The sequence below is a fragment of the Zonotrichia leucophrys genome, chromosome 15 (assembly GCF_028769735.1).
Source record: "Zonotrichia leucophrys gambelii isolate GWCS_2022_RI chromosome 15, RI_Zleu_2.0, whole genome shotgun sequence".
Taxonomy (NCBI): domain Eukaryota; kingdom Metazoa; phylum Chordata; class Aves; order Passeriformes; family Passerellidae; genus Zonotrichia; species Zonotrichia leucophrys.
The window spans coordinates 13,899,272-13,922,864 of NC_088185.1; the positions used below are offsets into that span (position 1 = coordinate 13,899,272).

Consider the following 23,593-nt stretch of genomic DNA (forward strand, 5'->3'; position numbering starts at 1 on the left):
TTGTCTGACTCAACTCTTTCAGTGCTGCTGTGTTGCCACAGGATTTGTTTCTCAAGGGTCCAAATGGTGTTCCAGGCAGTGGTGTAAAGCACGGGGTATGTCTCCAGCCACTCAGTCCTGCCTCCTACCATTATGTCAGCACACAATGCTTGCCTTGGCAGAGATCTTGCAGCAGGGTGATACAATCAATCTGCCAGGCCTCCCCATACTTACAGCAACCACCACATTCCCCCAGCCACAGGAGCTTTACCCACTTGGCCTTCTTGATCACAGCGCACTTTTCACAATCATGGATTTCCCAGGACATAGTGTCCTTATTAAAGTCCACCCCTTAATCATGAGGCCATGTTGCATCTCTTCCTTGATGGCCTGAGGTATTATGGGCCTACTGAGCCAGAAATAATTCACCCTTATGATGCTAGCCCAGACCTACCTGAGACACTTTAATCTTGGCAGCTCAATCCACCTGTCCATTGTTGGGACACTCCTCAGTGTCTCTCATGGACATGTGCATGCACATGACAGACTTTGACAGCCTTTGCCCAGGTACCAATGTCTCACCACAATTCAGCAGCCCAGAAGGATTTCACTCTGTGCTGCTAGTTTGTCTTTTTCCATCGTTCCAGCCAGCCCCACAGAGCACTTGCTACTATGCCCGAGTCATTGTAGAGGTAGTGTTGGCCATTTCTCTCACTGAGCAATACCTAAAGCCAGCTGAAAAACTTACAACTTTGCAACCTGACTTGATCCACCTTGTCCCTCAATACCTTCTGCCCCTCGCTGTGTAGGGCCCCATACAGCACCTTCCCATGTTCCATGCATCCCTGCAATAAGGCAGGAACTGTCAGTGAAGAGAGCACACTGCTTTTCATTTTCAGGTGGGGCCTCCTCAGCACATGTCACCTTCTTCTCCTCCTCTTCTAATGACAGTCTGAAATTTTCACCTTAGGGCCAGTTTGTGATGATTTCCAAGATCCCAGGACTACTGGGGTTTCCCATCCGAGACCACTGCTGATCAGACCTATCTACTTACTCCAGGTCACATCAATGGCATGATGTATGGCAGAGACTTTCTCTTTGAACACTCAGCCCAGCACTGATAGTTGGGGTGCCAGAAGAAGCTGTGCTTCTGTGCTAATCACTTCTGAAGCAGATCAAGCAGAGCAGACATCTTAACAAACTGCAAGTATCTATTTTTCATTTGGGGTGTAACAGGCCTCAGATCCTCTGTATACCTGGCCCCAGAACCACAGGGATAGTCCTCAAGTCTCCCCAGGTACCTTCTGCCAGGGGCTCCAGAAGGACCATTCTTCCTGGCTGTGGTGTAGAGCACATTTTTGTCACCCTGTTGTGTCCTGACTGGCTTAAGGACTACTGAATCAATAATCTCCTGTTTAATTTGTTTCAAGGCTCCTTGTTCTTCAAGACCCCCCCTTTAAATAATTATTCTCCTGTATCACATGATAGAGAGGGCTGACAATCTGACTGTACTCTGGAACATGCATCCTCCAAAAACCCATAGCTCCTGGGAAAGCCTGTGTCTTCTTGTTGGCTGGTGGGGCAAAGCTGGTGTTTTTTAGGCTACATTCATTGGAATCTGACATCTTTGAGAGAATACCTTTCCCTCACAATTGACAGGAGCCACCTCCAGAGGTGATAGTTTCCATCTTCTTCCCAATTCCCTTGTGTCTTGGTTTGAAAGACAGGTCTGCTAAGGAAGGCAGGAGCCTCCATTGAAATAGAATATATGACCCCCTTCCCTCCAAATTATTAAGGGGCTTTTGGGCAAAGCTTTGGGAAAAGGAATAGCAGCTCTTTCCTAGTATGCATCCCAAGGCAAACAGACACCAACTGCGGCATTCCCAACACCCAGGGGCAGAGACTCAGTCCCAGCCATTTCCCCTCTGGTGCCGTTCTGGGCGCAGCCACCAGGGGCGCTGCTGGTTCCGGGCAGGGCGGGGGCAATGGTTCCCCCGCGCCTGCAGGGGGCGCTGTGGCCGGGCCGGGCCGGGAGGGGATGGGCAAAGGGGTGGCCGCTGCCGGGGCCCGGCAGGACCGTGGGACGAGCGAGCTGAACGGCAGGAGTGAGCAAAAACATCCGCAGGGAGCAGACGGCGTGTACTGAACCCCGCAGCTGTGGCTGGAATGGTGGGGCGTCCCGGCAGGGTGGGGGTGCAGGGCCACAGTGCACTGAAAACTCAGAGCAGTGGCAAAAGAATGGTGAGAGTGGGGCCGTGGCAGCCTGGCTCTCAAGCAGATGGTGAAAGCCCTTTTTAGTGAGGTAGGTGTTAATATTATTAAGTCCCTGTTCAGTGCCTGCTGTCCCAAGCAAAAGGCTAACCCCACAGTAGAAGAAGCAGGACTGAGTTGGGCTCCAGCAGTGGCAGTGAATTCCTTCCCACAAGGAGCAGCTCCAACCTCTCCAAGCAGAGAGAGATGGAGAGAGAACTAGCAGCTGCCCCATCTCTTAGAGCTTTTAAAGCTCCGTCTTTTACCAGCCCAGTTTTCTCAGTATCTCTGCCCCTGTGAGAGATACCTCAGATAAGAGGCGTGGAGCCAGATGCCCTCCTCCCCGAGCTTGGTCACTTCTTCTACCCGGTCGTTCTTGTTTCCTATCAATTTATGGGACTGAATTCTGTGGGGTAAAAAACCCTCAAAAAACATCCCAACATCCTAACCCCCAACACCTTGTCAGTGCCTACATCCCAGGACAGGGATCCCAGTTCCTTGGTTTCACTACCACCTAGTTCCGTATCACAGGCCGCAATATCCCAGCACCAGAGCAGTCATGTCGCATGGGGCTCTCCTGACTCCTGATATCCTGTCTTTTTGGATGTCCCACAACTCACATGGGGACAGGGATGGGGTTATTGTCTCCAGCCCTGCCTCCTCCCCTGTTGTGAGGGCCCTGCTTCCTCTTCATGACTCACTAAGCAGACAGATTTTGCCTTGGATGTCTTCTTCCATGTGAGGCCAAATGCTCCCAGCGTGGGCTGTCCCTGTGCTTCAGCTGCAGTTGGAGTAGCCATGGTGCCTCTTGCTCTTCCTTGCTCCTTTTCTCCCTGAGAGTGCTGTTTAGTATGGAGCACTGTGATAAACAGTAGCCAGGGCCCAACACATTGCATAACTTTGCACCTCTCTGGAATTGCCAAAGCATTTTTCTTTCAAATGCTCTCCCAATTGTCCTGGGGTGACGTTATGATTCTTGTATCCCCATTCATCTGTTCTGAGCCTTTAAGACCGGCTCTGAAGAGTGGAAGTTTTGTTTGGGTTTCTCTTATCAGGGACACAGAGACAAGCGGTACATAAGGCTGTTTTTTCACTTCTGGCTTGCTTGCTGCTTTTGCTTGCTCTCTTTTTCTGCTCTTGCTTCTGCTCTGCTTTCGCCTCTGCTTATTAGCTTAACAGTCCACATTCCTTCCTGGACTGTTTCTCCTTTCCTGTTTCTGTGACCATCTCGAACCTGTTTCGGACTGGGACCCGGAAACACCGAAGGTTCGGCTGCAGCAGCTGCCCCAGCGCCGGAGGGACTGAGAACAGAGCAACCACCCCCAAAAGAGACTTTCTGATTTTGCCATCTTTCTCAAAGCGGTGTCATTGGGTATTGTTAATTTTGTGTGCTGGGGGGTGCTGGGCCAGTCAAATAAACAGGTTCTTTCCACCTCTCTCCAAGGAATTTTTTCCCGAACCAGTTGGAGGGAGGGGCCGTGTGGGTTTCGCTTTCTGGAGGGGCCCTCCTTTGCAGATTCTTTAACAAATTTGCCCTAAACCAGGACACACTTTATTGGGATCTTGTAATTGTTCAGAGCTGAACTTCCAAACCACTGGAGCAAAACAGTCCTGTTTCTGCCACATTACATGCCACTCTTGACGACCCACCCCTGGGGCAGATCTCTAAATGACCTTCCTAAAATTATCTTTTAAAACTCTAAACATGGTGTGGACTGCCTGAGACCTGGAAGACTTAGCAACAAGAACGGGCTTTCCTTAACATACAAGGGAAATTCAAAACCCTCAAAAGCTGTTGTCACAGGCTTGAAGGAAGAAAAGGTGGTGAAACCGGGGAAAAATCTTTGTCTCCTGTAGTCCCCAGAGTCTGGGTATGATTATTAATGGAGTCTCAGAGGCAGCACCCAAGGACAAGGCAGGAGGTCAACCTGAATACACATCCCAAACGGCCCTCATTGTCCTTGGTGTTATCATGTCATAAACCAATATCCCACAGAATGATCCTGATCCCTCACCCTGCACCCAAAAGGAGCACTGTGCTGGGCACAGAGAGTATATATGAAAATACAGACAGGGTGAGGTACCATGCCCACGTGAACAGACCAAGCAATGTTGCAGCCAGCTGCTCTGCACCTAATACAACAAATGCTTAGATCAAATTTTGTTTCCAACCCTCTCTGGGCAGATCTGTTGATACCTCAAGCCTTCCCATCCCATGCTGGGTATTAAATAAGGCTGCTGTGGTTTAGGAATGGAATTCCCCAATTTAGTATTCCCACCAAAACCATGCTGCTGCTCACCCTCCCTTCCCCCTGCCCTACCTGTGGGTGGCTGGAGGAGAATGGGAGTCACAAAAGGCAAAGATAACAAGGCTGAGATAACAATTTACTGGGATCAGCAATGAGCGAAGAAAACCAACAGTAAAAGCCAGAATATTAATAACACAAGTGTACAAAAGAGAGAGCTAGTCACATGCCAAATTGCTCACCCAGAGCTCAGAGCTCACCATCCCACTTCCCATTCCTTCCAATGCCTTGGATGGGCATTACCAGCATTACCCCGGCATCCTGGGCACCACACTGTCCCCCAGAGTTACTCAACCAGAAGGAACCACTTCTTCCCACAAGAAACTCTCTTCCCCTGCCCCAGCAAGAGATGAGATTGTATAGGATAACCTCTGGGTCCTGGCCATGCACCTCCTGGCTACTGCAAAAATTAACCTTGTCCTGGTTCAAGCCAAGCAACCTCAACTGCTCCACATCATGTGAAGATTTAATCCACAGAGTCCAGAAAAGACTGCAGCAGAGTCCAGTGCATCCTTCTGCAGAATGGTATAATACATAAATTCCCACTGCAATGAAGAAAACCCAATTTACTCCTGGATGAACTTAGCTAAGAAAATGAATTTATGGCTCATGAAACCTCTTAAGTTTAGCACAAAGTACATGGATTGTTCTTGCATACTATCACAGGCAATACTTCAATTTAAAGCAAACAGCTGCCAGATTCCTGCTGTGTCCCACACACCTTACATTGCTCCCTCACTGCAACAAAAGCCATTCCAAACTATTTTCTTTTACACACTGACGGAGCCTTCTGAGATGTCAATGGAACCTACACTTCTACCCCAGAAAAGAGGCACCTGTAAAGCACAGTGACTGGAACAGGCACTCTTTAGATTTCAGAATATTAAATCAGGGTGCCCAGGTGAAGTGTGTTGTCATTTGCAAAAGATCTGAAAATCTGCATCCTTAGTGAAAGAGCAAATTGATGAGCTCAGCTGAAAGAGCCAGGCACTGCAGACAGGATGGAGCACATGACCTGCCCCATCAGTTCCACCCATGTGCTTCTCCTGCTGTTTTGTAAAGTCACTGAGGCTATAAATTTATTTTAAAATGTCTAGGTTGGTTAATACAAATTGAGAAGAGCCTTCTGAGAAATTCTGCTACAGAACATCACCTCTTTCTGAGCCAAGTCCCAGTGCAGATCATGCAGGGAACAGAAGACCTCCTGGTAAAAACAGTTGTCACTTGTCCATGATGTAATTTTTAAGATTAAAAAAGGCTTACTAAGTTAAATTGTCATCTCCAACAACCCTAAAGAACAAGACAGAGCATTCAGATTAGGTTAGAAGGTTTCTCAAGTTTTATCTGCAAAAACTTTGGGCACTTACTGTCCATTCTCCAGGTCCTTTACGTGGCACACAGATGCTTCTACCACATCCTTGGGGTTGTGGTAGGGGTTGCTGGCAATTGAATGCTCCTCAAGGTGGTAGTGCCGGGCAGTCCCGTTGACTTTGTAGATCAGAGGGCTGGCTTTCCCATTGGGTGACATCTCCTCCTTGCTTCTCTCCTTCTCAGGTATCACAACTTCAATTTTCACTTCAACTGCAGGAATAACCCAAAACCTTTGTTAAAATGAAGCCAGAGGTTTTGCTGCTGTTTGCTGCTCTATCACTCCTTCTTTCCCTGAACTTGGAAAGAGACATCAAAACAGATATTTTTTGCTGGCTTGGCTTGGAAGATAAAACATTTAACATCGACCTTGGCTTGATTACCTGAGCCCATTATTCCTCCATTCTTTCTGCATTGGACATTTTGCATTCATAAAGTACACATTCTTGAAAGCAGACATGCTTATTATTGAAAGCAAAACAACCTCTCAGTTACAGTTCTTGTCCTGTTTAGTGGAAAACAGTTTCAGGCAGCTCCATATGAAGCATGCCAAGGTCTCTGGGGCTCAGACAGACTTCAAAAACTCCTTTAGTTGTTTGTAGGTAATGTTAACTGAAAGAGAAAGCCAACACTGCATGGTGCATAAAGCTGCTTCATTAGATGGAGACCAATTAATAAGGAACTAGAAATATCCAAAATTATTTCCACATGAGGTTTTGAGTGTGGAGTGACTCCTCAACAGTAGGTGAGAGAAGTCAAGGATGGTCCATTTTTCTCGTGTGTGCACCAGTGAACAGGTCTGACAATGAATCATCCCTGTCCTGGAAACCAGAAGACCCAGGGACACATGGGAGCAAAGGCACTCTCCTCGGCCACCCAGGTGAGGACACGCAGAGCAGCTGTGGCTGCCCCTGGATCCCTGGCAGTGTCCAAGGCCAGGCTGGATGGGGCTTGGAACAGCCTGGGACAGTGAAAGGTGTCCCTGCTTATGGCAGGGGGTGGAACGGGATGAGCTTTGAAACCTCCTCCAGCCCAAATCATTCTGTCATTCTGTGTTAATGTGAGCTCCCTGAAGGCAGTGCTCACCCATCCCCTGCCACAGGCCCACCCAACTACACCCCTGTGTTCCACTCCAGGCCTGGGCTAGGCAAACTGGTCACAGCAACATCAGAAGCCACTGATAATCTCTCACATCACAAAGCGGAAAACATCACTTTATCTCCAAGGGACTTCATCAAACTAAAGCCATTAATATAATAATAAATGCCTGGGAGTTGTATAGCAAACCAGGGGAACATGCCAGAGACTGGTGAAGTGACTCAAATACATGGGGAATCATTGAGCTTCCCCCATCTTATAAATGTCATGAACAGGGAAATCTGTTGTAGAAGATAAAAGTTGAAGTTCCCAAACTAAACAGGTAAGGAAAGATAGAGGAAGGGTAAAAACAAGCCCTTCAGCAAGGCTTGTGAATGACAGGGATGCTGGGTCTTCCCAGCCTGATCTGTTGTCCCAAAACTTTTATTGCAAGAATATTGAGAGAACAATGGAAGAACAAGTCAGGAAGTAGGTTGTTCATTTGGAAGGGAGAAAAGCAGGTGACCATGGCCATTCAGGCCCCGGAGGCAGGCAGCTGTCTCAAGACTCCTGCCCATTTCTGCTGTTTGTGCCTGCTCAGCAAGGCAAGGGATGCATGGCTTTCTGCCAAAGTGCCAAATCCCTGTACTCACCTGGACAGGATTCACCAAGGGTAGAGACAGATAGATCCAGGAAAGTGATTTTCTGTGTATGAATGCTGAACCAACAGAAAACATCACCTTCTGCTGTGCTCTTGCAGCTGCAGGAGTTAATGTAAATGAATAGGCCCTGCACCATAGATTAAAAACCCCACATTGCTATGCGCAAATCTGTTCCTGGAGCTGTAGAGAAGCAGCCAGGCTGCTGCAAGCACCCAGTGAAGAGGCTGCTCCCCATAAGCACCTCTTTCCTAGGGCATTGGAAGAAGCAGACATGGATTTTCCAGGACAGAGTTTGAAAATATAATGAATACCCATTTATGCCAGTCCCAGTGAAATACTTTTGGCCCAAGAAACAGGAAGCTGATGTCATTTAATTTCACAGTCAGTCTGCATAAAATGTGTCAGTGCACCCTTGCAGCCAGACTGCAGAGCCAGACCATGTCGCAGGATGAGACAAAGGTTGGGCAAAGCTGATGGCTCTGAGCCCCAATGGTGAGGGGGACATGGATATCAGTGAATTCATCTGCAGGGAACAACTCCATCTCTCACTTGGCTGATGCCCCAGGACTTTGTTTTCCAGAGCACATTTGGGTCAGGTGAGCACATGGAGTGCCCACTAATTCACAGGCAAATGAACCTGCAGGGATGAAGATGGAAATGTTGCTCTGAGCTTTCCCCTTCTTCCTCAGCTAGAAAAACATATGCAGGAAGCAGCAAGTCTCTGGCACTCAGCCATCCCCACCTGGCACCCGCCAACATTGCTGGACAAATGTCCAGAGGAAAAGAAAAAGAGTTGTAAAATCTTCCCTCTCCTATTTCAGACCCCACACTTCACTGCCTGCCTCTAAGAGGGGCATATCCCACTTGTCTCTCAGGAACCCTCTTTACCCCCATCTCCTCCTCCTTCTCATGCCTCTCAGCCCCTCATGGAGTGTCCCTCTGGCCTGAAACCTGCATTCCTGAGGGATGATCCCTCCAGGAATCCAGGGCTTAGCAGCACCTGAGCTGATCCAGCAAACTGGTTCAGTTGCCATCAGGGAAAATGACATTTAAATGAAACATTTATAAACCCAAGTTTAATTTAATACCAAATCCGATTGGTAAGGGGCTGGAGGCAGTGTGTTCCAGCTCTTTGACAGTCATATCCTATAGCTGCTAGAAGAGGGTCTGGACAGCAAACTGTTTGGAAAGTTTTAGGCATGTTACTACAAATCTAGACAGTAGGCAACTCCTCAGGAATATAGCTAGAAATATGGATATAAATATGGATATTGATACACAGGTATGGACATAAAGGTATAGATACAGATGATATAGATAAAAATATAAATAGAGATGTAGAGATGTGTAGGTATAGATATAGATGACAGAAAGAGACAGAAGTGTGCCTGCTTGCCCTGTGCCACCAACATCACTTATACACACACATATGTGTGTGTAGGTGTTTGTATAAGTTCATGCACATTTTTAAGATATCTCTATAGATACACACTTACATAGATGAAGAACCAGAAGGCCAGGGCTGGAAATAGTTTATAAGAATATAGAAAAAAAAGCAGAGAAACTAGCTGAGCATTAGCAAGTACTCATGTCACATATCTACATATACCCCAGCACTGCAAGCTCTCACTACTCGAAAATCCTGAGTCAGCTTCTCAGAGTCATAGAATCATTTAAAACACAGGTTCTTGACAAGACTATAAATGTTGATAGATTTTTTTTCTCCCAGGTTTTCAGCCTCAGGTCGAGCACTGCTGGCATTCTTCACATACAATCAGGAACCATGTCCCAACACCATGTATCACTGTTGGCTCTGGTGTTGTTTTTCTCTTGTGGCCACCATGTTCTTGTGCTTTGCCTTGGTGTCATTCACCCAAGCAGTCAAAGCTTAATATCCCATTACATCTCCTGTAAATTTATTCCTTCTCCATCACTATTCACAGACTGGTGGATTTAGTCAAAATCTCTGCTTGCTCTTGGAGAGGTACTTTAGATGTGAGACTGGAACTGTTGACATTGATCCCAAAGCAGGGTGGTGGCAGGTGGCTGGGCTGCAGTGCAGGGTCACAGGCATTATTTTTTAAAAATTAGGGCAATTGGATGCCCCAATACTTCTTTATCACAGGACTGGGTTCCTAGTATGGCTCAGAGCCCTTCTGGAGGCTAAATTTAAATTATGGATATTGGGACATTGAAAGGTTGTACCTCCAGGTACCCAATACTTAAAATAGTAGAAACCAGAAAAATACTGAGCTAATTTGGGAAGAGAGAATTGACATGAGCCAAGAGCTGACTTGAGCCAAAGGGAGTCTGAATAAGATGAAGATGTCTAGCTAAAAAGGATGGAGGAGCTGAGCTGGCAAGGGGAGAGCAGTGTGTCTGCCTTCCCCAGCCCTAAAACCCTGCAATGCCCCAGGGTGTGCCCCTTCAGGGCTGCAGGCACAGGGCACAGGAGCACTGATGGCAGGGAACAACCTGCTGCTGGCTGTATGGTGCCAACAGCTTTGAGAGCACTGGAAACCAGAAATGCATCAAGGGATGATGCTGGAGGGACCAGCAGGCACCGCCAAAAATCTCAGTTTACGCCAGCAGGGTTTATTTTCCCAAAGCCAGCACAGAGTAATCCACCACCATGGGACGTGCTTAGGGCTCCCTGTGCCCTGCCAGAGCTGCACTCTCCAGGCATCCCCTGGGCTTGCCCACCCCACGTCAACTGCAAGCCCCAATGACTGTGACTTCAGGTGGTCTCAAAGAGATTCCAAACCATTTCTATGGTCCACTTCTCCCCTCCTTCCAAGGCCAGGCTGGACAGAGCTTGGAACAACATGGTCTTGTGGAAGGCGTCCCTGCCCACAGCAAGGGGTTGAAACTACTTGGTCTCTACAGACCTATCCAGCCCAAACTCTTCCATGATTCTATCATTCTGTTAAAAATGACAGAGCCAATGACAAAACCACCATGTGCTTGGCTCTGCTCTCCCAGATGCTCTGTCAGCAAATGCTACAGTCCAGAAGCAGGAGGTAGGACTTACCAAGCAAGGCTGGGGACAAGCTCAGAGCCAAGCTCAGATCACACAGCCAATGGCACCCCCTCCAGCAGTGTGAAGCAGTGTGCAGGGAGCACACTCCCTGCTAAATGCACCCTCCTTGCAAGGGTGAAGCCCACCCCAAGATACCCCATGTGCTGCGAAGCGACTGCCCTGCTATCAAACACTGAGCCCAGCAGAAAAAGAATCAAAATTTATAGATTTTGAAGCACTGTCCTAATACCCAGGGCAGAGACAGAGCTGCTGCAGCTCACACAGAGCTGGCACATGATGGTTCCTGACACCCATTATCCTGATCTGGCTGTGCTGTGGGAGCGGGTGCTGGGATACTGTGCAGGCTGCCAGCTGGGCAGCTCATCCCCAATGCATCACACACCCGAGACAAACCTGAGGAGAGAGTTATGCAGAGACTGAGAACTGGGCCTTCAGAAGAGGATCTGGCATCACAGGACTGCAGCACTGGAGATAACAGCAGAGTGCTTCACTGTTTGAACATGAGCTCTTAATTAAACACTGAAATATCCGGACAGGGATGGGTGCTGCAGCAGCAGCCAGGCCTCATGGCTGGCCGGCAGTACAGTCAGCACAGCTATTTAGAGACTCCACTCCCCAGAGCTCTTGTATCACTCATCTGCCCATCAAAAGGTGATATGTGCACAGTGCCAAGGTTATCTCGATGGTTCTCAGGACGACTGAGGGTCTCTCTTGTAATGAAGGAGGTGGAGCAGATAAGATCTCATGTACACCTTGAAAAAGTGCCTGAATCAATTATGTTTACTTCAGGCTGCATCCAAAATATTCCCTTCATGTGGAAACAGCACTGATGGAGCAAATAGCTCTATTCTGTCCCTGCTTCTTATTCAGAAAAGGAATAGTAAAGTCCAGTACTCAGCTCTTATACTGTACAATTCCCATATGAAACATCAGGGAAACCCTTTGCTAGAACAATCAGTATCCTCAAATGCCTCTGTTTAGCTCCTTGCATTTGCAGGTTTGATAAGCCTGGGATGAAGTCCTGCAGCCAGTGGTGAGCTACCTACCCGGGGGGGGCTGTGGAAGGCTTGTGCAAAGCCTTTGAAGATGCTAATCCAAACCAGAGCTGAGGGATGGAGGGGCATTGCAGGGTGCCATTTTCAGGCATCTGGCCCTGCTATGCAAATACAGCTCTCTCTCTTAGCTGCAAAAATCAGCAGCTAAGGAAAACTGAGCATTGGTGTTCCAACACTGGTCCAAGATTATACAGTTTTGCTGATATGATACAAAATTAAGTGGAGCTCATAGCAGAGTTTGTCACAAATTTAGTCAACAAAAGCATTTATTCCTGGATGTGTTTTTACTCCTCAAACATTTTAAAGAAACATATAAACAGGGGGCTTTCACAGAGAAGACTTACCAGAGTGAGGCCAGAGTGTCCAGTGCCATATTACCTTGATGGTGCCCCATAATCACAGTACAGGTCAAGGGCAGAACAGCACCTTTATTTTCTCATTGTGCCTTGCATAATGGCAGGGATGTCACTCCATGAATGTTTGGTGAGGCACAACTTCTGTTGCCCTTCTGACCCATTTAGTCCTTCAACCTGCAATCCCTCCTGCCTCAGACAGTGAAGACAGATTGCCAAGGAAAGGTCTCCAAAAGACATCTTTCCACCCACAGGGATGCTGTGGTGGCTACACAGGGATGCTGACTGGTCTGATAGATCATCACCAGTCTCTGATTCCCCTTGCCCTGGGACACAAGCAAGTAACAAGGACAAGGTCACCCTAAGCTCTCTCTGAGATGGCCCAAACAAGCTGCAGGATGAAGCTGGGAGCACTCCTCCATGACAGCTTCAGGAGCACTGTGACCAGGCAGGGATGTCTCCCTCGCGGTACGGGGTGAGCTCCCATCCCACCCACCTACCGCCCCCCTTGCACTGCTGCAACCCCCCCACAGCTCCCTGCCTGGCAGTGAGAGCACTGAGGAATTTGGGGGGATTAAGAGTGCAGTAATCCTCCCTGCAGGAGCCGAGCATTAACATTCCCCCGGCCAGCGTCCACCGCTGACCTACTTCTCGCACGGGGCCGGTGGGCTGGGGGCCCGGCGCACGGGGCAGTCACCTGGTTTGGGCTTGGAGAAGCATCCTCCCATGGTGCCGGGCGGGACGGGCAGCGGGGCCGGGGCCGGGCAGGTCAGCGAGGCCGCGGGCACATCCTCGCATGATACAGGAGGTTCCCGGCTCCCGCGGCGATCCCCACCTGCGTCGGGCAGAAAAGCTCCGTGAGAGCGGGCACGGCCGGAGGGCGGGGGCGGCTGGCCGGCCGGGAACCGAACCCGTGACGGAGAGGCCGCCCGTGCCCGCACTGCCGGCAGCACCGCGGATGGACGGACACACGCTGGGTGACCCGAGGGACACGGGGACAGCGACTGCTGGGGTCACCGTGCTGGGACACACCGCTAAATTCAGCTATGAAGTTTATAAATTCAGTCATCAAAGTTAATTACAAAAACCCCCATATCATTTATGGCCAGACTTTAATAACTTCCCAAAGCCCTGCCTTTGGGAATTAAAGCTCTAAGAGCACAGGTCGCAGCACAAATACAATGACTGAACCATAAATACATTTCAGTTGGGGTTTTTGTGTTATTATTAGGAGATTGAAAAAAAGAAGCCTATTCTATTGCACAGTCCTGCAAGTTCCCCTATGCCATTTATGCTCATTCCTGAAGAAATGCCATTGACTTAGGAACAATTAATTATTTAGAGAAAGGGGTTTTGATATCAGGACATTTGCATCAACCTCCTTTTTTTTTCATTATTGATTTTTTTTTTTTAATTCTTAAAGTCAAGTTGTGTTTCTCTTATAGGCTTTGACTAGAGGTGCTCTCAGATTTGGTACAGACTAAGAATTTAGATAAACCTTTCCAATTCCATTCCATGACTGAAAACAGCAAAGAGTCATCCAACACACTGGCAATAAAATAGTATATTTAATTTGTTTTATTCAGTCCTGAATTTAATTGATTTACTATAGGTTTGCCGTATATTTTTCAAAAAGCCCTCTGATCTGGGCAGGAAGATAAATACAATTTCTGGATTATATTTTGAGACAGGCAAAGTAGGTTTTTCTGTATCTTATAAAATGCCTCGAGATCTTTACAATAACAACAAATTAGAGAAGTGCCGGGAGAGAGATAACAAGCACTTTCTCTCCTTAGCTTAAACATCAACTCAAAATATCAGGATGTATTCCTCTGTTTTCAGTTATATCCCTTCAAAACACAACTTCCAACTCTCCTTCCATGCATAGCATCACCTCTGCTAAGCCCCAGCTGTGTTGCAGACGCAGCTTCAGAGCCTGGATTATGATGAATAAGCCATCCAAGCTATAGAGGAACACAATCCTGGTGCCTTGCCCACGGTGCAAAGCAGGCATGCGCTATTTGATACTCGGCAAAGAGGGATTATTAAATATAAAGGGAAGAGCTCTTCATCCAAGAGCATCCCAGGAAAGTAGCATGACAATGTTTATACAAGTGCAAATGCAAAAAAAAGTTACCATGTCAGAAGGTGCATAAATGCAGAGGAAGATTTGGGAGCAGTGGGGGAAAACAGAGTGGGGATGTCCCATGCAGTAGCTGCTGTAGAGCCCTTTGCCAGAACGAGCAGAAAGAAAGGGAAAATGGTTTTGTACCAGGCAAACCGAGTCTTGGGTCACTGATATATCAGTGATGCAGGGCAACAATTTAGTGCATATAACAAAATACTGGCACTGGTACCTCAGGAGCAAACCAAGTTCCACTAACCCAGATCAGCTCTTTGCAGTGGACTTCCTGCAGCAGAAGTGGACACTGTGGGTGACCCAAGACAGGATCATGGCCCAGGCAAGCAGTGCCCTGGCACCATTGCAGCATTCCCTTGGGATGCTGCACATACAGGGGACCACAGCAGGGAGCCCTGGACAGGTGGTGGGTTGAAGGGTAGCTCCCAAATATGCTTCCCCAGAGAATCACTCCCACTTCCCCAACCCTCTCAGCGATGCTGATGTGGGACTGGTTTCTAGCTGGTCTGACTGGTTTTAACAAGGACTTGTGGGGATGTCAGAGTTCCTGAATGTCAGAATGTCACCCATTCATCCAAGATGCCTTTGCTTTGTTTGGACCTTAAAGATGGCAATCTGCAGCCATCTCCTAATTTCTCCACTGATGGTCCCTCCAGTCTTTCCAAAGCACTGAGACATTTGCACCTCCCAAAGCAGGTCAAGAGGGAAGTGTTTGCTATCAGAGGTGTCCCTTCCCCACTCCTAGAGCTCCCCAGGCAAAACCAAAATGGTTCTTGGTAGGATTTCAGCTGATGACATCAGAGGAGAAGCCACCTGGCTGCTCCCAGCCTCAGTCCCAGCAAGCACATGGAGATGCTTCAGGATCACCTGAGACTCAGATGGTTGCAGAAAGGCACCAGAGCCTCCCCTGTCAGACCAACTCAGGGGACACAACAGGGCCATGTCACTGTTAGTGGCATCCGGAGGCATTGACCCAGAGCTGCATCCTGCAGGATTTGTGGCCAAAGCCATAAGCTCTGTTAGGAGAAGGAAATAAGCCCATATACAACACAAGGTAGCTGAACACAGGATCACCTGTAAAACCTTGCTAGGTCCTGAAGGGTGACGGCCTGACCTAAACAAGGTGACCATGCTCAGTAAACGAGTTCATCATCTGTTCCCTGAACAAAACCACACTCTGTGGCACACAGCTGAACAGGAACACCTTCAGCATCTGCTCAGAGAGGGCAAGAAGGAGTGGGCTACCAAAATACGAGGTAACTGTTGTGGTGCTGAGGAACATACAGGTCCCATCCCTAAAAACTCTAGAGTGATTGAGGAACCGGCCCCTGTACCAGGCTATCTGCAGAACTCCATCATCCACAGAGAGCACTGCCTGAGCACACAACCAGGGACACCAGCCTCATCCCCAACAAGAAAAACTGGGAAAGTTATCTAACAGGAGAAACATGGGAAACAGTCTAGTGCTATCGACCGTGAGCACTTCCCCTGCAAGGCAGCAAAATGTGCAAAATATGGCAACATCAAGCTTCAGAGCAAGTCAGGGATATCTGACCAGACAGCCCACCTGGTTCAGCCCAGTGTCCACTGCCCAAGCATGGCCAACAGCACCCATCTGCCACAAGCAGGCAGGAAGGCAGGGACACTCCAGCCCACACTTCCCGCTGGGCTCAGAGTAGAATTCAGAGCCTGCACCACTTCTGAGCAGTGCAGTGCTGGCAGAGCTATTATTAGCACTGTGCTTCTGCTCTCTGCAGTGCCCCAGGCTCCTGTTTTAATCCAGTGCTCTGCTGTGACTCCAAAATCCTTTCCAAGACCTAATGTGGCAACTATATAACTATATAGGCATATTAGTACACCATAGGTATAAAAAATGGTTTTCCCCTGAGCATCAGTTTGTGTTTATTGCCCCGGTATAATTTCCTTACCTGGCACCCAGGTCCCTCCCATGCAGCTGCAGCATCTGTCAGCATCTGTCCTGCTGCTGTGAGTAATCCTGCATTGCCTGCCTAGAAATCTGGCAAAGATATGAGCACCAGGCCATGCCCTGTGACATGGACATTTCCCAGAGATGTCAGTCCCAGCTTGCTCCAGCTGGAGACCTCTGTGGAGCACTGAGCAGAGACACACTTGTGCCATGATGACCGAGTCCCTCAGCCATGATTCCTCTGCTGTGTGAGGGGGGCCTGGTGCACATGGACACCAGCTGCACCTGTGCCCTCTCCAGGCTCCTCCAGACCCTCTCACTGAGCTTCTGGCTGCACACTCACCTTTTTGTGGACATCACCCTGACTCCCATTTCCTTGGCCACACCAGCCCTGGGTGCCACCAGAGGAAGAAGAGGTCAGAGGATTGCTTTCCATTCCCTTCCCACTTGCCCAGCACAAGTCACCTCACCTGGTCCCCTGAACACATAGAGGGGGTCTCTCCACCTCTCAAGGCAGCTTTGTCCCCTCCCCATCCCTCTGTCCCCTCCTCTCAAGCCCTGGACCCAAGTTTCCTCTCCTCAGTAATGTGGGACCTCCCAGTGCCATCAAGAAGACGACTGATGTGATCTCCTGGCACCAGGGACTAGCAGGGGCTGCCACAGAAGGCAGGGGCTTGGTGACAACTCACCACATGCTCTCAGAGAAGGGACCCTGCCCTGGGGCTGAAGCACAGAGAAGACAAAGATGCTAGAGCAGCTACCAGCTCCTGAGCATCCTGGATTTGGCTGCCAGAATAAGAAACATCTCTGTCCCTGGGTCTTACAATCCCAGATCCTGCAGGCTTTGCACAGCCCTGGTCCTCCCACAGCTGCATCTCCTCCGCTGCCCTGTCCTCCTCTTGGGACGGACCCAAGCTAGCCCGAGGTCTGCTGGGACACAGTTCAGGTTCCCAAAGCTCAGGAACAAGCCTATCATTCCAAGGAAACTAGACAACAATGGGTGCTCCCATCCTGCCATCACCCACATCCAACCTCTGTTCTCCCAGGGCACTCAGGACCAGGTGCTCAGCCAGCCTTCCTCCTCTCTTGATGTCCAGGCACTACTGCTTGGACTGGCTTCCTCCCACAGCTGGAAATGCCTGAATGATCACTGCCATGAGTCCAGCAAGCAGACTCCAAGGACTTTTTCTCTTCACAGAGGTGAGCTCTCTGCTTGCTTTGCAGTGTTCTGCAGCAGGATCTGGAGGAAAGCTGGGGGCAAGCTGGCAGAGCATCCAGAAGACCTTTGAGGAGGTTTCTGAAGAGCCACTGGAATTCAGTGAACAAGTGGGACATCTGGGACCTGCTCTGTTCCCAAGGAGATGACTTCTGTCTCTTCACTGACATCACCAGTCTGCAGGAGACGGCCTACAGGTCCATGGAAAGCCAAGGTCCACACAAGTGAGGATGAGGAAGGTCTCTCATCAGACACACACCAGGATCTCAAAGCAGAGGTCAGCAAGAGGTATGTCCCAAAGACATTCTGTCAGGATGAGGAGAGCTTCCCCAAGGTCAAGGGAAAACTCCTCAGTACTGGAGAACTAATGAAACCACAAAGGAAAGTAGGCACTGTGAGCCCTGGGGTGGCTGTTTCTCAAAGGGAGTGGGATCAAAGGGCCAATCAAAGGGACATTACACCTCTCAGCAGCTTTCAGTGCAGGGAGCATTAACATGGCAGTTGTGGTCATGACTATGCTGGTATTCATCTCCCATCAGCATAGCACCTCTTGCTCTGCACCTTCTGCCCATGACCATGGGAGAATTTAGGCTGGAAGAGGTCTCTAGTGGTCATCTGACCTAATTCCAGCTGTGAGGAGGGTGACACACTGGCCTGGACTGAACCCTAATTCTGCCTTAAGCTTTGGAGAATGGACCCAACATGAGTCATGACAGGACCCGCTAACATCTGGAGGTCCTCAAGGGTATAAGACCTTTTTAGATGGGTATCAGTGGGAAAGATTCAATGGTATACAAGGAACAAGAAAATCCATTCCTGGCATCTGGAGACCACCACAGACCATCCACACATTTGCCAGATGCAGCACTCATTAAAAATGGGAATAAAAGGAGATGTTGAAAGTTAACTCCCTCAACACTTTGGAGCACTAATGGTCTCCTGATGGGACTGGAAATTAATTTTTACTCCCAAGATACCCCACTTCTGGAGTATTTTGTGGTGCTGAGCCCCCTGAGGTAGAGGAAGGAAAGGGGTTAGGCAGCTGTGCTGTGCCCTGGAGCGATGACAGCTGCAGAGGTCAGGCACAGGGGTTGCTCACATGCTCAGGTAACAGCTCATTGCCAGTTTGGGATCAGGAAAGGTCTCCCCTGGAGTTTGGCACAAGTGCCAGGGAGCTTTGGCCTTCCTCTACAGCTCTAAACATTGCCCTTTGCCAGGCTCCTCAGGCTGTTTCTGGCCAGGGATTCCCTGCTGTGGCAGGGTCAGGAGTCCAGCTGTGTGTGTGATCTCTCCACCTCTCTCCCCCACAGCAGCTTTGTTTTCCTAGCTTTCAGTCACTTTTAGCATAGGTCTTCTAAGACAATGTCCAATAGCTCTGCACTGAACAGGAGCTGCTGGTTTTTAACTGCTCCTGCATACAAAAAAAATTTTTTTTTATTGAATCTGGGCTCTGTTGTCTGCAAACATTTGCTTATTTCTGCCCTGAGAACTTTGTCCTTCAGGAGTTTTATCAGTTCCCACAGACAATTTTTGGACTCAGGACGATGTTACAGCTAATTGAAGAGCTCAGCACTTTCTTATTGAGACATCCTTCATGGATGTCTCTAAAGGGTCCAGGTCAAGTAATTTCTTTTCTGCTCTGTTTAAGGACTGAGCTCAACATCTGGAAAACTTGCTTGTCTGCTCTGCAGAGTGAAGGGTACCGTGTGCCCGTTCCAGCCATTCACATCCAGCTCTGCAAGCTGGTTCCACATCCCCCAAGCAGGAACACAAGAGGAGGGGGCAGCTGGAGTCTCAGAGCATCTGGTGTTACCATCCATGCTTGCAGGGAAGAGCTGGCTCTGACTCTGGTCCCTGCTGTGGGAAAAAAAAAAAACCTGATCCCAAACCACACTGTCCACTACAGTGCTGCAATTCTCCATACATGCAAAATATTGTCTTTAACACAAGGCCAGCAGGAGCCATGGAGCAGTCCCAGCAGCAGACTTGTTTTGGTCACGCCCTACAAGCAAAGTGCAGCACAGATCCCACCACAGCCTCTCCAGCCTATCCCACAAAGCATAGCCTGTCCCATGTCCTCTGGTGCCTGGACACAAGGACTCTGGTCCGCCTGGTCCTGACCATCAGCAGGACCCAGAGCATTCTTTCCCATCTACCTCCTCACCACACACAATGGCACCCAACAGGGACCCCATCCCTCAGCCCCACTTCACCCTCTGCGGCTCCATCCCAGGCACACACATCCACCCTGAGCCACCATACACCCGGCACATCACCAGCCCCCTCACACCAGACTCAAGTCATGGTGTGCTCTTACAAGGACTGCCCATTTCTCTCACTTTTCTGGGGATTTGCTCTAGTTTGACTCCCACAGTGTTTAGTCAGAACTAAGCCAACACCCCACCAGGTTCCTCCATACCTGTGCCAGTATTAGAAAGACTTTAGAGTGGTGACTCCACATTCCCCTGTCCTTGATGAGTACACCCAGACTGTCCTTCCCCATCATATTCTGAAGGCCCACTCTTATTTCACATTAGTGCCACCATGCACAGTCTCATGCTCACTCCTCCTCCATCTGTGTTCAGTGGTGCAACTCCAGCCACCAGTGATGCTTTCCACCTCCAACTCCTCAGCCAGTTTCAGCTGCTTTATGGGCAGAGGACATTAATAAAAATATATAACACGGATCCCAAGAGTCTTGCAGTTCACCAAGCAGTACACCTGCCTCTGCTCCAGTATCCTCCTGGCCCTAGTGATCCTTCCAGCTTCAGCCCAGAGGTGCACCAGCAATCTCCCACAGCTCACCTCTTTCCCTTCCCAAAATCAGCCAGTCTCCACTGGTACGGCAGAGTTCCAGTCCATCTCCACAAAGCCTGTCAGAGCAGGAGCCAGCACAGACCCCACAGTGAACACACCACACTCCTCATGGTGCAGAGTGGGAGTGAAACAGTATTTGGGCTCCAGCTCTTGTCCGAGCACAGCCACACTACCAGTGTTCCCCAGCCCACAGGCACCTTCCTGCCATCCTCACCATCCTGCAGAAATCAACTCCCCCAAAAATCACAGCAGCCACTGGCACAGAGTCCTACTGACACCCTGAGCTGCCTGCAGCTCCCCTCTCTGCTCACCCTGGGGTCCACCTGCTGCAACACCCTGGGTGCCACAGCCCATGATCTCAATGAGGAGCCCCCATGTTTCCCAGCAAGTTCTGGCTCAGCAAAATCAAGCTGCCCTGTCTCCAGGGCAAGCCAGACTCTGCTGCCAAAACAAGCAGCTCTCTCCACAGGACACGGGACTCTGAACACAGCTCAGCATGGTTGGAGCACTGGGGAGCCCAAGGCTCTACCCCCACCCCGTGGACCATGCTGTGCACTCTGTGTTATCAACACCACCCACAAAAGCCCTGCTCTGATCCCAGGGAGGGGCACAGAGCTTGCCTGCCAAGAGAAAGGCAGACAGTGGGAAGAGAATCAAGTCACACAGAAGACAGCATGACAGGGGATGATGTTTTTAGGGCAGGGAGAGCTTGTATTTTTAAAATAGTATGAGGATGAAAACAGATGGTCTCCATCCTGAAGTTACCATTTTTGTCAGGAATGATGCTACATAGGATGAAAAGAGAGTCCCACAACCCCTAGCTGTGGTTCCCAGACCGGCAGATCAGCCTTCCAGAATGGGATGCCCAACTGGGGGACCACTCCTGTGCTCATGTCAGTGCTTCTTGTCCATCCACCTCGAAGATGCTGCACACAGGACATGGTAACACTGTGCAGATATGCAATGCACTGCTGCCCACCCTCTGCCCATGGAGCAGATGAGCCAAAATCAAAGGGGCTGGCACATAGGAACCCCATTTTCTTGTCTCCCTGGTACCCCAACCTCCTCTCTCTAGCTTTTCACCCCATTCTTCCCTCTTGATAGCTCTCCAGCTAGCTTCCCCTTCCCTCTGGCCAACTCTCCCATTTTCACTTTCCTGCCATCCCAGTCCTGCTGCTTGGCTTCTGCTCCAGGGTCCCCCAGCTGCTGATTCACAGTAACTCCGACATCCCCAGAGCAGCACTGGATCCCTCCTTCACATCCTGCTCTGTCCTCCCCCCTGTTTGCCCAGCCCCTCAGTAGAGCCCTCCTGCCAAAGCTTTATCTCTCCAGCCACTTCCTGGTGGGGTCCAAGATTTACCTTACACCCACCTGGAGAAAGGAGCTTTGCCAGGTGATTTCCTTTCAGATGGCCTCAAGCAACAGAAGCAGAAGTCACCCTGCAAAAGGGCGAGACCAGCCCAGGGCCCAGCGATGGGCAGCGCGGGCAGGGAGGGCAGGAGTGACTGCCCCGAGCTCTTCCCCTTGTCACCAGGAGTTTGTGTCTGCAGCAGCACACGGAGCTACAAAGCTGCCGTTTCATGCACCCCGTGGCTCCCGAAGAGGTGCAGCGGGAACGCCGTGTCAGAGCACAGTCAAGGCAGGATTGTGTTCCTGGCTGCTGCTTCAGCAATTTATCAGCGCCAGGCTAAAGGCTCATTCGGCAGCACTATCATTGCCACCCTTCCGCACGCCTCTGTGAGCTAGACTGGAAATCATTAATCATGGGATTTGGTTCAGATCGTAAAGATCTGCCAATAAAAATCATAAATGTTGGAAATTCTCCACGGATGAAGAGTGACTAATGCAAAAATCAAATCATTTCACAACACGAGAGACCTTTAATTCTCATTTGCTCCACCACAGGCAGCCGAGCCCCTGCTGTACTGCCACTGCCAGGTCCCCATTGCACAAAAGCAATGTGCGCTCCTCACAGGAGCTGGAGCAGGGCAGAAGGAGTTTATCCCGGCAATGTTTTCCTAACAGCTACAGTATAACACCACAGTCCAGCTCCATTCATCACACTCAGACGTTCCCTCTCAAAGGAGACCACGCAGTTTATGGAACTATAGAATGTCATGAGTTGGAAGAAACACACAGGATCATGGAATGGCTTGGGTTAAAAGGGACCTTAAAGCTCATGTCCTTCCACACCCCTTTGCACAGGCAGGGACACCCTCCACTATCCCAGCTTGCTCCAAGCCCTGTCCAGCCTGGCCTTGGACACTGCCAGGGATGGAGCAGCCACAGCTTCTCTGGGCAACCTCTGCCATTGCCTCACCATCCTCACAGTGGAGAATTTCTTCCTAATATTTAACCTTACCTACCTTTCTTCAGCTTAAAGACATTCACCCCTGTCCAGGCAAGATCATCATCATTTCCCCCTGGTCAGGAGGAAACAAACTTGGAGAACAAGCTGGCCGGAGGACATGACACAGGGACCTAAACCCCGTTCAGGACAAACGCAGCTTTTCTCCGCGACCTATTTTTATGCCACTTTGATTTCTTGGGCATTCGCTGCATCTCAGAAGAGATGCGGAGACATACGGCGCTCTCGCACCGCCTGACCCCGGCTCCGACCCCGGCCCTGCCAGCAGCTCCGGCTGTAGAGGAGCCCCCGGGCCGGCGCCGCGCCCCGGCAATGCCGATCCCCGCGGTGCCCCCGCTCCTGCGGGCAGCGGTGGCCGCACCGACCGCTCCCCCGGCCGAGCTGCGGTGCGGTCCTGGACAGCGGCCCTGCACCGGGAGCGCCCCTCGCCTCACATCTCCCCGGGACGCGTCCCTGCCGCCCCCCGCGCTTACCTGGGCAGCAGCGGCGGTGCCAGCGCGGCGGGAGGAGCGCGGCCGGTGCGGGGCGGGGCAGGAGCGGGGCCCGCCCCCGCCGCGGGTGCGGAGCGGGAGGTGCCGCCCTTCCTGCCCGCTCTCGGCACACGCGTGGGGGTGCTCCCGCCGGCCCTGCCCGCTCTGGGTACACGAGTGGGGGAGCTCCCGCCGGCCCTGCCCGCTCTGGGTACACGCGTGGGGGGAGCTCCCCGCCGTTCCTGCCCGCTCTGGGCACACGCGTGACAGGAGCTCCCCGCCGGCCGGCCCTGCCCGCTCTCGGCACACGCGTGGGGGAGCTCCCGCCGGCCCTGCCCGCTCTGGGCACACGCGTGGCGGGCGGTCCCTGCTGACCCTGCCCGCTCTCGGTACACGCGTGGGGGGAGCTCCCCGCCGTTCCTGCCCGCTCTGGGCACACGCGTGGCGGGCGGTCCCCGCTGCCCCTGGGCAGTTGGTTCTGCTTGGTCCCACGCGGCTGCCACTGCCGGGGCTATTCCTGCCCACCTGAAATACCCCGGCCCGGCCCTTCCCAGGTCACTTGCTT

The 23,593-nt window shown here is 50.5% G+C and overlaps 1 protein-coding gene across 4 annotated transcripts in view; it reads right to left on the reverse strand.

Moving 5' to 3' along the window:
- The window catches only part of AIFM3 (apoptosis inducing factor mitochondria associated 3), a 66,677-nt gene extending 43,579 nt beyond the window's left edge, over positions 1-23,098 (reverse strand). For all 4 annotated transcript variants that reach the window (XM_064726832.1, XM_064726831.1, XM_064726830.1 and 1 more), the window contains exons 1-3: positions 23,032-23,098; positions 12,788-12,925; positions 5,903-6,116 (exon numbers count right to left, since the gene is read on the reverse strand). In XM_064726832.1, the coding sequence (XP_064582902.1) occupies positions 5,903-6,116; positions 12,788-12,818 (245 nt within the window). In that variant the 5' untranslated portion in view covers positions 12,819-12,925; positions 23,032-23,098. The remainder of the gene's footprint in view (positions 1-5,902; positions 6,117-12,787; positions 12,926-23,031) is intronic.
- Positions 23,099-23,593: the final 495 nt, after the last annotated feature.